This window comes from Diplotaxodon limnothrissa, linkage group LG23 (assembly GCF_057381915.1).
Source record: "Diplotaxodon limnothrissa isolate DT_005_m linkage group LG23, D_limnothrissa_male_GT1.1, whole genome shotgun sequence".
NCBI classification, from domain to species: domain Eukaryota; kingdom Metazoa; phylum Chordata; class Actinopteri; order Cichliformes; family Cichlidae; genus Diplotaxodon; species Diplotaxodon limnothrissa.
This window is the reverse complement of record NC_140617.1, coordinates 4640028-4656425: the sequence shown is the minus strand read 5'-3', so window position 1 is coordinate 4656425 and position 16398 is coordinate 4640028. Positions and strand designations below refer to the sequence as shown.

Below are 16398 nucleotides of genomic sequence, written 5' to 3'. Positions count from 1 at the left end.
CATTCAGAAGAAATCGATAGACAGAGGAAGGGGGAGAGATGGAGAGATACCCTTGTCGAGTCAATGTTGCGTTCGCGCCCTGAGTCTTTGGGGCAATTTGCCAGTTTTGGTGAATTTTGCTTCAGCCATCTCTGTCCACGAATGATGCTAACAGTGTTAAAGTTCCTTCATGTCTTCAAGAACAGAAGAGTGACTGCAGGGTGCATCCTGTTGATGAGGAGGGTCATTTACAGAACAGACTTCATGTTCCCAATTTAGCTGAGCAGGAGCTGGAGATCATCAGCCCATCTGCCGATGGTCACTGCAGAACATTCGTTACTTCAGCAGCTCTATGCAGCATCTCTCTGATTTGCTCCTGTATAAAGCCTATGTAGTTTACATCAGCAGGGTAAGGGTGTGTTTGAAATCCATCCCCGGTTTAGCAGAAAGAGTGAATCACTGAGTGAATTGAATTTTAGAAAAACGCTGATAATTCACTGTCGACCTGCACCGAGACTTCAAGGTGCTGCACTGTAACGACGCTCTATCAATATGCCCCTAAAGCCAGGAAGACTAAAGTTTTGAGGACTTTTTTTTGAGGTGTCACCGTGACAAAACCGACATCAGGACATCCTGCGGCTGGCTAACAGGACAGCGATCCACTCATTGAACCAAAAAGCAGTCTGACACCAAGCACAAATCTCTATCCCTCTCGCTCCTTCGCTGCCTTTCTGAGTCTCTCCTCTTTCTTGTTCTGTACTTACATTTTGGCAGTCACAGGAGAGTTTTAATTTGCAGCCCATTTCTCTCTTTAATGGCAGTGAGTGTGTGGGTGGGTGTATGCGTATGCCTGTACAGTAACAGAGAGAAGAAAAAGATGAGTCAATGATGCCAGCATACTAGTCTCAGGGCCCTTCTAAAGTCCTCCATGTTTTTAATCACCAGCAACTCTAACATCTAATTAATCATTAACATTTCTCCTGCTGATCCTTAACCCTCTGGGGCCACCTTGAAGAACATCTCTCTCACACATAATCTTTGTGTCTGTGTGTGCATATATAGTACGTGTCTATTTCAATTGTGAGGCAGGTGGCCAGGGCAGTAGTTAGGATAGCAATTATTGTAAGTGAGGGTGTTCACAGACTAAAAAAACCCACCTCCTGCTCTCTGTGTGTGCTGACCAATATAACTTTTACACGAGTGCATGTGAGGATTGTTTTCCCAGTCTTCATTTACTGTACTATATTCATCTTGTACACGATGCGGATAAGCATAGCTTGTTTGCCTTAAATTGTCCGATTAGCTCTGATATTCTTTTCCAGACGAGTGATGTCAGCGTCGCCTTCTGTCAAACACAACAGCCAGTTTTCCAGGCATCATTAAAAAAAGATTCAGTCTAGGGTCTAATTAGATTTTTTCATCCAATGTGTGAAAAAAGGGACTGTGCAGGAGAGAGGAATGGGATATTCCTCAAACTACTGTACTGAACAAACATGCAAAAAAAGAACGAACTTTACAGGACATAATAAAACATCGAGATCTCATCAGGACTTAGAGACTTAGGCAAATACAACCTCAGCTGAACAAAAACACATGACATATTACACCGTGTCATTAATTGCTGAACAAAAATGCAGAAGAAGTATGCAGCATGGTTCAAGTTTTAAAATCCTTCTCTGTATGACGTTCTCAGTCTCTCACATTGTTGTGGAGAACTTATTTGCAGGCATTTGTTCATGCACAGCTCTCTTAAAGTCCCGCCACAGCATTTCAATCAGGCTGGGACCTAGTGCAGGTCTCACTAGGTGAGACCTGCGCCACTGGCACACCTTGATTCTTTTTTCTGGTGCAGATTTGCTTTTGTTTTGGGGATCACTGCCCTGTTGCATTACTCAATTTTGGCTGAGCTTTAGCTGTTAGAATGATGGCCTCACATTTGACTCTAGAATACTTTGTATACAGAGGAATACACAGTCAGCGACTGGAAAACAAACCCTAATCATTCCCCCTTTGAGCTAATTATTATGGCCAAACATCTCCATGTTGCTCTTGTCTGTCTGAAGCACATTGTTCCAGTCTTTAGAGAGGAGATGCTTTCTCCCGCCAACAACTTCAAACAACCCATACTTGTTCAGTCTTTTCAAATTTCACTGCCATGGACATTGAACATTTAACATGCTAACTGAGGTCTGTAAAGTCTGAGATGTGGCTCTTGGGTTTGTGCAGAGCATTGCATGCCCTGACCATGGTGTGAATTTGCTGGAACATCCACACCCGAACAGATCGGCAACTGTCTTGAATGTTTTCCACTTATGAATAATCATTCTCACTTTATAATGATGGACTTTGGCTGGTTTGACTTTGGTTTTGGAAAAGCTCTAAGAACCCTTTGCAGATGGTCAGCAACAATCGCTTCTCTAAGATCATTGCTAATGTGTTTCCTTCTTGGCATCCTTCTCCAGACCAGCAAACTGCCCAAACTGCTGCTTTTATAGAGGTGCTCACACTTGCTGATGATAGATTAATCAAGTGCATTTGATTAGCAGCACCTGTCTGTTACTTACCCTCTAAGTGTGGACTTAGTTTTTCACTCTGCTATTACATCTAGTCTTTGTTAACTAAATGGATGACTAAATGTAATATCCCATATTTTGTTGTTAATCTGATGTTGTATTTATTTTATTTTAGGTACAGCTAATGACTGCAAGGTTTTATTATGCCCTGATATGTAAAACCTTAGATTTTAAAGAGGCTGTACTTTCCTTTTTGACTGTTGCAGCATTACATTTGAACATGCTAAGCGGTCAACTTTTAAACTGATCCTGTGCTAGACAAGAGTGATTACAATAATTAATTTAGCCTCTTGTGAACCTAGCCTTCAGCGAATGCACTGAGAGTTGTTTTAACGATGGCATGTGTCCTGAGCAAACACACATTTGGCTGTTACTAAGCAGATGTCGCCTTGCTGTGCAGCCGTGTGGTGTTTTACAGGGACTCCCCTGGCTTTAAAGTGGACGGTGGTGTGACAGGTCTGTTAGTTAAGAGATGGCCAAGAAATTTGCCCCATCATCTGAGTGTTTATGGATGAGGCGGTGTATCTCTTCCACCTTTAACTTCCGTTTCCATCCTCATAGTGTTCTCTCTGCTTCCTCTCACTTCACATTCCTTTTCCTTCCCCGTCTCTGCTCATCCTCTTTTTTTCTACCTCCTCCGTCCTCATCTGCACTTTCTCATTCTCCTTTTCTCCGATCCTTTGTGTTCACTTCCTCTGCTTTCCCCTCTCCTCCTGTGCTCAGTGCATACAGACAGGCGTGGACTTCACTGCCAGCAGTGATTTATTCTGCTTAGGCAAATGAGTGTGGCTTACAGCATGCTGCTCCTTTTCTGCTTCATCAGTACACATTGCAAATAACACTGGAGCAGGTTGGAGCCCGTAGGCACACACACACACATCCTGAAATGGATCTAAGAGAAATGCTGGAGGGGTTCTTCTGCAATACAATGGGGTGATGTGATTCATTCCTGCGTTCTGGATGTAGTGGAATGTGTAACTGAGCATGAGACTATGCAATTCATGCCCTCATGTAATTACTATTTTCGCAGTGGCATCCCAAGCAGGGGTCACACGCAGAAAAATTACCTCTTATGGTCACTTACTCACTAGAGCTGGAAGTACGACCGAAATCAAAATATTTTTCGCACATTTGCACAGCATAACATGACTCACATTACTTTAATTAACAGTTTCTTACTAATTTGAGCTGCATGAGAACATTTTTCACTTGTACTAAAAAATTATCTTATAAAGTCCTGTAGTTGGAATTTTTGTTGAATTTGCTGAATTTAAAAAAAGTTATGACACATGTCATCGTGTTTGGGAACAGCTGTAGAAAAAGATTCTTCTTTCAAGACTTTATTTTGATTAATTGATTCAGATTTCTGTGACTCTTTCACAAGTTCAAAAGGGTTTTGGGTATCTGCACAACATTTTTTTATGAACGTAAAGAAGCGCAAAATGCAAATTAATAAATGCTCTCTTCGGTCACATCGATGCTGTCATTGCACTGGTGTGCCAATCACAGGAAAACATGACAACACCAGCTTAAATGGCATGAAGCTTCCTCTGGAAATTACATTATTATCTGAACGGTGCAGACTGACTGCACAGCACCTCATAACTGCAACCACAGGACTTTTATTTGATTTGTCCACTGGTGACTGAAATAAATAATGAAAAACATCGAGCTATGCTGTTTCAGTATTCCTGAATCTGGTCACACTGTCGAGTGAAATGTGACACAAAAATGTTTTTAGAATAAAGCATGAACGGTTGCTATTTTCCCTAAAAATAGAGAAGGCAATGACGAGGCAATGGGGAAATTCTGTAAACTTCCACATAAACAAGAGAGTATCAATTTATAATGGGTTCATGTGCCTCGGTGTTAAAGTGAAAGGGAGAGGAGGTGCTGCCCCATGGATACCTGTGACCTGGTCGACAAGGATACGGGAGGTGATGATGCGTCCGTACTGGGAGAAGAGCTGCTCCAGCTCCTTCTGGGTCATGGTCTTGGGCAGGCCGCTCACATAGAGGTTAGCGTCACGGATGGAGGCTGAGCTGGGTCGCGCATATGACACCTTTGGGGAAAAGAACACAGTGTAAGGGCTTTTATAAATAAATTAGAGCTTTGCTGCTTTATTACGCATAAAAATCATAAACAAGATTATAGCGTTAGAGGTGCGAGGCTTTTATGTGCGTGTGTTGTGGATGGGCAAGGATGCGGATCACTGGATCCACAGGGAGGAAAATGTGACTGCGTTTTCTGAGTACACCTTGCCTTAGGGATTATCATTGTTAGGAAAAGATTTAGCTGCTTAGAACACTGGAGAGATAACACATCATGCCTCCCCCAGTCTTTGCAGAAGGAGATGGAAACTTTGCTCCCCAGAGTAGAAACCACAGGTGTTTTACTTTGAAAAGGCAGCTCAGGCAACCAGGAGAAGAGGATTCTGACTTTGTCCAATACATAACTACAAGACAAAACCACGCTGCTGATGCTGTTCTGGGTGAAAATATGAATGAATAAAAAAGGCTAGAGCCAACATGTTTTGGTGGCAGGCATCAGTTTTCATTAGACTTTTTAGTGAATGCAATAGCATTCCCTAAAGATGCTATTTGTAAATGTTATATCTAATTCCTGGAATTGAATAACTGTGCTGCGCAGCTCACGCCACAAGTTCTCCACCAGTGAACTTCAACACCATCTTCATTTGTCGACCCGCAGCGGTGAAAGTTGTGTAAATCCCATTACTACCGCTGCTGACTGGAGCAGCTTTCCCTTGCAGTACTTTCATTACCTCTGACATGTGGAGACATAAGTCATCAAATAAGGTTAAAGTCAGGCAAATATTGTGGATATATGCAGTCATATCCTTGAGCAACAGCACGGAAATCCTTCTGAACTCTTACAGTGAGAGAATAAGATTGGGAACAGCTGGCTTTCCCCGTGTCTCACTTCTTAAAAACCTGCCGCACATCTTCGTCTTTAGCCTCTCCTCTGTCTTCCTCTCTCCGTCTGCATCTCTCTCCTTTCCGCTGCTTGAATATTTTCAGTCTGCTTCCTTCCTCTTTCTCTCTCTTCCAGATTCTGCCTCTTTTTTTCTGCTCCTCTTTTTCTCCTCTGTACAGCTCTCCCTCATTTTCTCTCCTTGTCAGCCAACTCCAGATGTCTTATCCATCAACACCTCCTCAAGCTGTAAGCGGTATTGTGTACAAGTGTGGTGCGCTGCGTGTCTGACGCAGAAGTGGGTACGCGTGTGCAAGAAAGTTAGAAAAACTGTAAGTGTGAAGATTAAAGTGAGTATAAATGTGTCTCAGATTATGTGCATGCATGTCACTGTCAGCTCCTTTCACCTTTGGCTTTCTGCTTCCCCTCACACCTCGCTAGGAAAGCTGTGTCGCAGCCATTGCTGACAAATCTGAGGTGTCATGGTGAAGGAAACAGCGGCAGCGAAACCAACTCGAAGACGCTTCGCAGAGACATGTCACCCGAGACCATGTGAATCTCTGGGCCAAGCGTTTCCTTAGTAGTGTAGTGGCAGAGAGTGGGAAGGGTGTGACATGAAAGAGCGTCAAACTTAATTTTAGAATTACCGCGCTGCCTTTTAATTTACCTTGTTACCTTTAGGGTTTTTCAGTCTGTTGTGGAGAGAGAAAGCAGGGAAAGAGAGTAGTGGGAGGGAGGAAATGAAGTGTGAAAAAGAGATAGCGCTAGACAGAGATGCAGGGTTGTCTTCTGTCATTATGAAGGCCGCCTTTATCTCACGAACCACTTGAGGCAACCTCTTGTGTCGTGAGAGTGTGAGAGTGAAAATCTGTGAACTCAAACTGCTATAATAAAAGACTTCACAAAATGCACACTGTGTAAACAAAATTCAACTTCTACCCATTTTTTAAAATTGGGAAAAAGCTTGTTTTTACTTAAAAGCACGACGCACTGTGTGAGATTCAAAAAGCATCTCTGATGAACAAACAGGCACGTTAGTCAGATTCAAATACACGACTGTGGTTCATGAGTCTACCTGGCAAACTGTTGCAGTATTAATAATCAAAATCATATTATATATTTTCAGCTTTCCTCGATGTTCTATTGTATAACTGCATTTCTCAATTTGGAAAAAAAAGCCTCTATCTATGAGAATATTATGAATGTTGTGAAAACACAATATTCAGCTTGCAGTATTTTTAATACTAGCAAACTGTAACTTGATTCATCAGTTCGTCTTGTAAATCGTAGACACAAGATGGTATATGCATGCATTTTTTAAAAGGCATGCAAATTCCTTTTAAAAATCTTTAAAAGTCTTTAAAGATCCTCTTACTTAACAAATGATTTGAATATTTATTACTACTTTTACAAAACAGCGCTGGAGGAACCTTAAAAAGAGCTAATACGCAACAAAGCTAGGGAGGAAAAAAGTGAAAGAAATAAGGGATTTACAATAAAGTAACAACTGTTTGGACTAGCTGATAGTGAAAGCCACTTTGAAGGGCGGTGCTCCTCTGATGGGGATTTGTGCAGTCGCACACACAAGCTTGCACTCTGGTTTTTAGGTAGTCATGTCTCTCAGAGAGCCCTGCTACGAGCGCAGCTCATGTGGAACACACGCAAAAATACAGACGTGGACACATCAACCCGTAAACATTAGGGGTGCAACGATATTCGTATCGATATTGAACCGTTCGATACAGTGCTTTCGGTTCGGTACGCATATGTATCGAACAATACAACATTTGTAATTTACTTTATCAACTTTCCTTCTGACGATGCTGTCTGTGTTGAGCGCTCAGTGAATCTGCGTTCGACTACTCCGCCTAGGCTGCACTGTCGAGCGCAGATCCACTGAGCGCTCAACACAGACAGCATAGTCAGAAGGAAGAGCGCGGGGCAAGCTAGCAAGACAGAAGTTAAGCTCTCCTTGCAACATGGACCTCCCCCACCCTCATTCAGATCTGGCGTTTGGAATTATTTTGGTTTTCATGTGACGTATGACCCTGAAGGTAAGCGAGTCATGGACTAAAGTAAAACAGTATGTTGGATGTGCCATGCAATGCTCAATTACATGGGTGGGAACTAGTGTGTTAGCGCAGTTAGCTCGTTAACGTGTTGGCCGTCTAGCCCCATGCACGGGGCGATCGGCGGTAGCTCGTTAACGGAGATTTGTCGTGTTGTGGTGTTAAGGTCATTTCAACGAGATTAACCTGAAAGCACTAGTGGGAACACAACGAATATGACTGCACATTTACGCCGACATCATCCTAGTGCAAAGACAAAAACAACAAGCATGCTACTAACTTTAGCCGAGTCATTTAGACAGCTGTTAGCACATGATTCTCCTTATGCTGCTGAGAATATAGCCCAGAAGAAGCGGATAGTATAGCTTTTATTTTGGTAAGAGACATTTCTCTGTAATAAACTCTCTTTTCCAAAGATGAGTGATTCCTCAATCAGATACAGCGCTCGCAAAATCGCTAGCCCGACGTCCTGGGGCTAGCGATTTTTTTCAGTCGGGCTACCCTGCCTGTCGGGCTATTGTAGGAAGGAAAAATATATGTCAATGCTTTTGCATTCTTTCAGAAATGTAGCTGGGTAATTATGTCATTGGCATCGGTGAGCCACTGTCAAGAAGAAGTTATGACAAATCAGACTATAAGGCAAAAAGAAAGTGCAGCTTTATGGTTTCATGGACAAAATAATTTCTGTGGCTGCAATATGACGAGCTAAATAACCAGGGCTGCACATAAGTGGTCCGCAGGTGCGCATTCGCTGTCAAAATAAAAAACACGCACAAGGGTTAGGGTTAAATTTAAAAACTGTACTTTTGAGTTAAAATATATATTTATAATTTTAATAAATGACAAATTAAAAAGGCATGAACATTTTTTTGTATCGAAAAAATATCGAACCGTGACACCAAAGTATCGAACCGTGAATTTTGTGTATCGTTGCAGCCCTAGTAAACATCTCATCTTTACATATATATTCACTAATACAACACATTTACTCTATAAAATCCACATTTTAGACATCACGCACAAAATATATATGAGGCTCTTATTTTTTAAATTCGATACCAAGCCAGACAGTTTATGCTGTCCAGGGAATGGAGGGATTCCCCGTGGGATTCCCTATTTGCAAACAGGCTAATCCCATCCTATTAGATTAGATTAGACTAGATTAGATCGGATGACAGAAAGAAAGAATCCAGGGATTACCACAGAGCAACAGATTACGGCCCAGCTTAAAACAACATATCAGCAGGCACAGAGCACAGAGGATGACAGCAGAGAATACAAGGGGAGAAAATTAGATTAACAGGAGGATTGATACACTGTAAAACATCTGCTCAAACTATTACTTGTGAGGGTTCTTTAAAATGTGTTTGGAGGAAGGACAGCGCAGTACTGAGGCTGATATTACTGCTGTGACAACCACCATCGAGCCTGCAGATTAGTCTTGCCATTTAGAATGCAATAACAGAGCCCTCAATTATTTTGGACAATATGATGATTGATGTGTTTCTTCCCTTTTATTCAGAGATAACTATAATTTCACCTTTACATTCTGACATTTAAAAAGCAATTAGCATATCAACCATAGTCACAAGCTTTTTTTTAATGTGTCTCTTTGATTTAGATGGTCTTTTTCATTTCTGACGCTCATTGATGTTAATCCCATCTCACCCTCCAGCACATCCGCTAACAGCATCACTATCTAAAAGGGCTCTCAGAAATTAGAAGGAAGTCTTATAATTTAAGTTTAACACGACCTCCACAACTTTAAATTACTGAAATCTTTTTGTCCAAAGAACACTTTTCTTACTTTAATTGCTTGTCTGGTCGTTATGTAACAGACTGCGTCATAGGCATGCACGGTGTGATTTACCTTGATTGTTTTGGTCTGAAGTCTGAGTCCATTTAACGTGTTGATGGCTTTCTCTGCATCCTTTGGATCAATGTAGTTGACAAAACCGTAGCCCAGACTCTGTCCTGAAATGCCAAAAAGAAAGGAAGCATTTTAAAATGTGTTCACAATCCAGGTGTTTATGTTTCAGGTAAGGCCTTGCCTTTTCAGCAAGACAATGCCAAACTGCAGGATGGTCATACTAATGATATGAGTTCAGGTGCTATACAGTTTTATATATAAGGCAATACTTGGATTGCTGCCTTCCTATATATGTTCCCTGCTTGCAGTGAAACATGCTGGTCATTATCCTCTTCGACCGCAAGGTTACTTGTTATTTTCTGTTCCATTTGCCTGAACTGAATTTGGCAAAAGAGCTTTTGTCCATTTAGCACCTTCGGCTTGGAACGAACTGCAGAACGACTGGAAAATGACAGAATTCATTTCATTAAGTGCTTTTAAAATTAAACTAAGAATCCTTGAGGCCAAGTCCATAACATGCAACTGTTTCAATTAGATTGTTTGTCATTTTAACTGAATTTTATTTTGTATTTTTCATTTATTTTTGCATGTGTGTTGCTGCTGCCTGTATTTAATTGAGTAATTTTTGTAACTGCGAGGCACTTGCTGCTGCCTATCTTGGCCAGGTCTCCCTTGAAAAAGAGGTTTTTAATCTCAATGGGATCTTCCTGGTTAAATAAAGGTTAAATACAAAAATTAAATAACAAATAAACAGGCCTCAGCATCTGAGAAAGGTAGAAGTGATGTCAACACAGTTGCCCAAACTGACAAATTAATTAAAAGGGGTTAAATGACCTGTAACTGTTTAATTTTTAAAATTTAGGGGGTTTTTTTTGTTTGTTTGTTTGGTTTTTTTTAGAAACAAAGTTGTTTTAAAAATTAACTTTATTTTGATTGTGCATTAAAAAAACAGCCTTACCACAACACCCAATTATTGTGGTGCTTTTCTTTGGAACAAGCCGCCTGCTAACCTGAGACAACATGCATGTGTGCCTGGAAAATCCTTCACAACATACATGTGCCGTCGTTACTGCCGACAAGATCAAAGCGACTCCTGCCTGGAGCACCGCGAGTTTTGATGTGACTTTTTTTGTCATGTGAAGGCTGCTTTGTTGCCACGGCTGTTCAGATTTGTGCTCTAAAACATTTAATGAGTGAGACATTGTCTTTCCAGGTCTCTCTATATGAAAATAAAGGCATAATAAACACACTGAATACCCCCCAAAAACTGCTAGTTAATTATGGTGTAATAATGCACATAAACAAACAAGAAAGAACCTATGTGTTACTTCATGCCTGAACAGCCTTACTTGGTGTGTTACGCTCTTATTGTTGCACTTCTCATTATTATTTTTTATTGTACTTGTGTTCTTGAGCTCGAGGGAATTTAAGGCGCCGGAGCATCCAGTTGAAGTTACTCAAAATATATGTGTCAACTAGTGAATGCCTAAAATATAATGCGATAAATGTTACTCAAATTCTGTCTGAATTATGACAGCGAAACTCAGCCTAAGCAAATAAAGTATCATAGAAGGTACAAACAACATATTTGTTACTGTCTTTTCAGCTGTGCAAAACGAGAGGAAAAATACCACCCCCACTTCCCTCCAAGCTCAAAGTGTCTTAGACAGCAGACTCCCTTTGAGAGTGAAGCGGGCCTGACATCTCCCAGTGTTTCCCCAACAGATCAAGCCTTTCAACGCGCTTAGACTTTAAGCGGACGCCTCTAGCCGTCGGGGCGTTCAGTCGGCTAGTTTTCCACAAACAGCCCCCATCCACTAACGCCACACACAAGCACAAAGAATCCCAGGCAGTTTAAGAAGAGCAGCATGCACATATTCATGCTAATGGGAACAGACAGCGGTTAGTCAGAGACAAAGTGAATCACAAAATATGGAGCATGGCTGTTTCACAAAATAAATACATTTGGGCTATGGATATCACGGCGCAGAACAGCTCAGAAGCAAGCAGTGTAAAGGCCAGGAGGGACTTGTAGTCCTAACATCAAACAGCTGATGATTTTCTCTTCTTCTCCCCTCTCCTCCCTCTTCTCCTCTGGATTAACTGTGGATTATCAGACACTCTATTGTTAATTAAAAACCTGCCATCCTGGGGAGACTACTGCTATTTATAACTAACCATCCTCTTCTCGCTCTCTTCTTCCTCTCTGACTCTCAGCTGACATCAGGTGGCAAGTTAAGAAAATTAAGCATAGCTGGGAAATTATTTCTGGGGCTTCTAATGTTTTATTAAATAGTGTACACAAGAGACTATGAATAATGAAGTGAAAGAGAACATTTGGCAAAAGTAATTAACTGAATGAATTAAAATAAAGCATAGCAAAATTGCCCATAAACTGTATTCTAAATAACCCAGTAGTGTCTCTAATAACGACTGCTCATATGTGCATCAATTGAATTTACAGTGAAATTCCAGATGGGTACAGTTAAGCGCCTGCTACGGAGATCACTCTTCTTTGGTGTTTGCTACCTCTCTCGCTCACTTTCCCAGCACCTTCCTCACCCCTCTTCTTCATCTTCAACAAGAAATGTTGAGGTTCGACAAGCACAGCCACCAGAAGGTTCTGGCAAAGAGCACTTGTGCAGCGCCATTGAGATGGGCCGGCTGTTTGAGTCATCCAGTCAGACAAATGGGGCCAAACTGGCAAGCATGGATGCTACTGCTGCGAGGGGGGGTAGTCACAGTGTGGGAGGTGCGCATGCATGCGTGTGTGCACAAGTTGGTATGGAAATATGGGTAAGCACACATGTGAGTGAGTAATAGATGACACTTTTACAACAAACCCACCACTATATTTACTTTGATTACACCTCTGAAGACTGTGGTTTTCAGCAGCTGCTACTATATGTAAATGATATTTGCGTGTTTGCATTTTAATTGGGTGTGTATGTTGTATACGAGCTCAGGCTGGTGTTGGCATATCCTCCCGCCCCCACTTGCGTCTTCACTCCTTCTTTGGCAAGGTTAAGGGCCTCTGGGGCCGGAAGGAAGAGGGTGGGAACGAGGCTTACTGGCTGGCATCTTTCCCCAGGTGAACAAGGAAAGGAGGGTAAACAGAGGGAGACATCTGCCTGCAGCATCAGAAAATCTCCAGGAGGGGATTCCACCCACCGTTTCCAGCTTGCTAAGGAGCAGCTAACAGCAGGGAGCTGCCGGCAAACTGCCTGGCTGCCTGGAATTTGCACGGATTGGCAGAAGATGCACCACACTGGCAGATGTACATACATGTGCACACATCTAAACGTATAATCGCTCAATCACCACAAACAAACGCAGGTAGTAAAGTACGACTTCATGCCAGGACAGTAATACGTGGAGTGGTGGGTGGCTAGCGAGTAAGCACGCCATTGTTGTTGCATTTTCTTAGTTTTTCAAGTAATGTTAGCAATGAAAAAATCTCAATCCTCTGCAGTGAATATGCACGCAGAAGCATGCAATAAATAAAAAAGTGTGAGCAGTTCTATCTGTAACCTGCAGTACGATACACAGAAACAGAAGCAACGCACCGTACAGCTGGTTTTCAGCCTGTCACAGCACCTACCGTGTACACCTCAACACTGCTCAGCAGATCAGGACCACATTTGGATCACAGCATCAAAGTTCTCCCTCAACGTTCTGGCATTAAAAATGGCTGAGGACCAGTTAACTTACTGGAATGCAAGGTCAGCCGAGAGTAAACCAAAGTAAGCCAAATACAAAGATGATTCTTCTAATACTCTAGCCACATATTTCCAAAGATTGTGTCTATTGCCACTTTTCTTCTAGTTATGTCATCAAAGTTCTTCTTCACAGCTGCTAAACACCAATAAAAAATTCAGCTTAATGTTATAAAATGTGTTTGAACAGTTTAGAATAAACATATGAGACATTTAAATTATTTTCGTGTAACAACTTCCAGAGAAAAGTCTGAAAACTTAAAGAGATATTTGATAGACACAAACTTTTTATACTGCTGGAAAATGACATAATCAGTGCATCTAAAGGGAAAATAGAGAAGCTATTAAAATGGCATGATGAATAGCCTCTATCATGGTTGTAGCTAACAGGAAAATCTGCCTTCTGTTGATCAATTTGCTTAATAGATGCACTGACTTATATATTTTAAATGTCAATTAAAACCAAGAACCCAAATGATGCATTGGTCTTCATAATGGCCTTTTAATGAGGTAAGATATATACTCGCCTTTGATTTGTCAGCTGCTCACACTGCCATTTGTGCAAATTCTCCAGCACTTCTAACGGCTTAAGAAAATGCTTAGCAGCAATAAAAAGAGGCTTCTTAATAAAAATTATGTAAATTTAATAATGGCAAGTCCCAGAATAACACATATGTAATATATAAAATCAAGGAATCTAAGCTGTTAACGGTATTTATTGTGCATTTGCCAAAAGCTGTCATTACATACTGTATAAGCTCAGGTGCCCGTGCAGTGCTTTATCATTTTGTGCCACGCGTCCACTTTCGCTAACAGCCTAACCACATAGGATGGCAGAGTGAAGGAGAGGGGGCTAATTTGAACCCACCTCCACTCTTTTGGTAGACCTTTTTGTGCAATCTGACATAAATTGTATAGGAAGGTGGGCATGTTTTTCAGTGGTAAAAAATCACTGCTATTTCTAGTGAGGAGCTCTTTGGTGTGTTGGCGAGGAGTTATGACTAAGCCATTATTTGTTTCCTGAGGAGCAGCAGGTTGCCCAACGTGTGAGATGAGAAAATGAGTGTGCTTCGAGCCGCTGTCCTGCCTGCTGGCACTGCTATGTAATTTCACCTCTCCTTTCCCCTGTTCGTGCACATACATATGTACACACCAGAAGATGCAAGTGTGAAAGCACACTACCTATGCAAAATGACATACAAGTACCTAGATATAGTACATAATGGACACACACCAAAGACAAGTAGATGTTTCAGTGAATGTAGAGCTATATAATCAAGTTGGACAAAAAGGTATTCACCAATGACACTGTGAGATACACCGCATGGTGCACAATTATTTGCTGTGAGATACACACAGAAACAAACTCCTGTTATTATTTTCTGCCTTTTGTTCTATTATGTGACTAAAAGCCCTGAACTGCAGACATGAAAGCATCTTCATCACCATCTCCTGCCATCATCAGGCAAACGCACTATACTCTTTGATGTGAAGTGGACGCTACCGAAGGAAACGCACAGCTGTATGATCTTTCTGTTTTACAGTGTATCTGTGGTCTATTGTTCCCCACAAAATTCACTGGAATAGTGCAGTTATTAATCAAAAAGTTCATTTGAACTGCTGTGTTGTCAAAACAGACGTAAGCTGGAGCCGAACCAATTTGTAGAGCCGACGTGTTCAAATCCTATTTAATTCTTTATTTTTGGCTTTAGTTCTTTTGCAGTTTGTGACTTTCAGTGAAAATATTTTATGAAAACATCTATCTAATCTAAATATTTTTACTGCATCTATGTGAAGGAAACTTTACAGCCTTTCTATAAAAACACTGTTCCCACAGTTCCACTTGTGGACTGCAGCTGAGTCATTGCAGGACAGAAGAATGAAAGAGGGTGAGGGGGGTTTGCAGTGTGCAGGAATCATCAGAACTATGACGTTAACACACCTTGAGAGGACCTCTCCACAGAAACTGGCAAATCTGCTCGGTCAGTCTTAAATTTCAAGACGTTTTAAGATGAGGCCAAAGGACGAAAAAAAAAACATTTCAATTTGTCAAACTAAATGTGTCACATTCGCTGCTTGTGTCGTCTCTCATCCCTGACGTTTTGACCCTCGCTGCTGCAGCAACTTGAGGTAGTGCTATTTTTGATAGGCCAGCATTCCCCAACATTTTAAAATGTGCCCTGTCACCAGCTTCATGTCAAAATACACCTTAGAGACTCTCAACCGCATAGGGCATGGGCAGGGGTTTGCAGAGAATGATCACAAAGGGAACAAACGGCTGCCTTAGAGCTGTACAGTAAGTGTATATCATGTGGCAACAGCCCATTTAAATAACTAAATTCATAAACAGAGCCACATCCCCCCCACGCACGTATCTACTGTAGATCCCTCTCCCACTCACTCATTCAACACATCTTTTCCTCCTGGGTTGCCAAGGTAGCAGCCACTGTTGCAGTCAGGAAGCTCCCACTCTTAGTTCCCAAGGCCCTGCTTACACCAACACACACACAAACACACACATATACAGACACACGTAAACCACCCCCTCATGGTGGCTCCCAGAGCCTTGGGGCCAATGGACTGAAGCCTGAAGTGTGTGGGCTGGTTGGCTAGCTGCACAGCTGAGAAACAGGAGACGAGAAGCCCCCTTTAAGACTCGGATAACCCTGTTATGTCAGGAATGTAGAGCCCACCCTGCTGTACCTGCTCCTTCTGATACTGAGCAGAGTCACACCCTACCAACAGTTTTGTGGCTCACATTTGTGGGGACGAAACGATTGTCTGGGTATATCTCCTGCCTAGGCATAGTGCACTCAAGAGCGGAGGATTGGAGGGCAGGTTAACCAGCCTTGAGGCGCATTCGGCCTCCGGATCCGAAGTCGGCATAAGGGACAGTCACAACCTCTTTGTTCCATGTAAAGGGCACTCAAAGCGAAATGGGGAGGGACAGAGGCTGTCTGACGTGAGGGTCACAAGAGGAGTGGTGCAGCCAGGCAAACTCAGGATGTCCAATTCTGGGTCCCGAGCAGGGGGCGGGAGGAGATTGAATGAGGGAGGGTGCTACGACGGGGGAGACAGGACATTCTGGGACCTGGGACTCTGAAACTTTAATGTGTGTCTGCCTGCGTATGCACCTCTGAGCCTGGCAGGTCTCTTAATACCTGGCTTTGGAGATGTCAAATCCTTTTTTCATCTCTTTCCTTGTCAGCTTTGTTCACGCTATCTTCAGCCTTCAGCCCGGTTCAGGTTCAGATAAATGA

At 42.1% G+C, this 16398-nt stretch overlaps 1 protein-coding gene across 2 annotated transcripts in view; it reads right to left on the bottom strand.

Annotated features, from left to right (window-relative positions):
* The window catches only part of elavl4 (ELAV like neuron-specific RNA binding protein 4), a 70410-nt gene that overhangs the window by 16065 nt on the left and 37947 nt on the right, over positions 1-16398 (bottom strand). For both annotated transcript variants that reach the window (XM_085349017.1, XM_085349019.1), the window contains 2 exons: positions 9423-9526; positions 4461-4614 (listed from right to left, as the gene is read on the bottom strand). In XM_085349017.1, coding sequence (XP_085205143.1) covers positions 4461-4614; positions 9423-9526 — 258 coding nt within the window. The remainder of the gene's footprint in view (positions 1-4460; positions 4615-9422; positions 9527-16398) is intronic.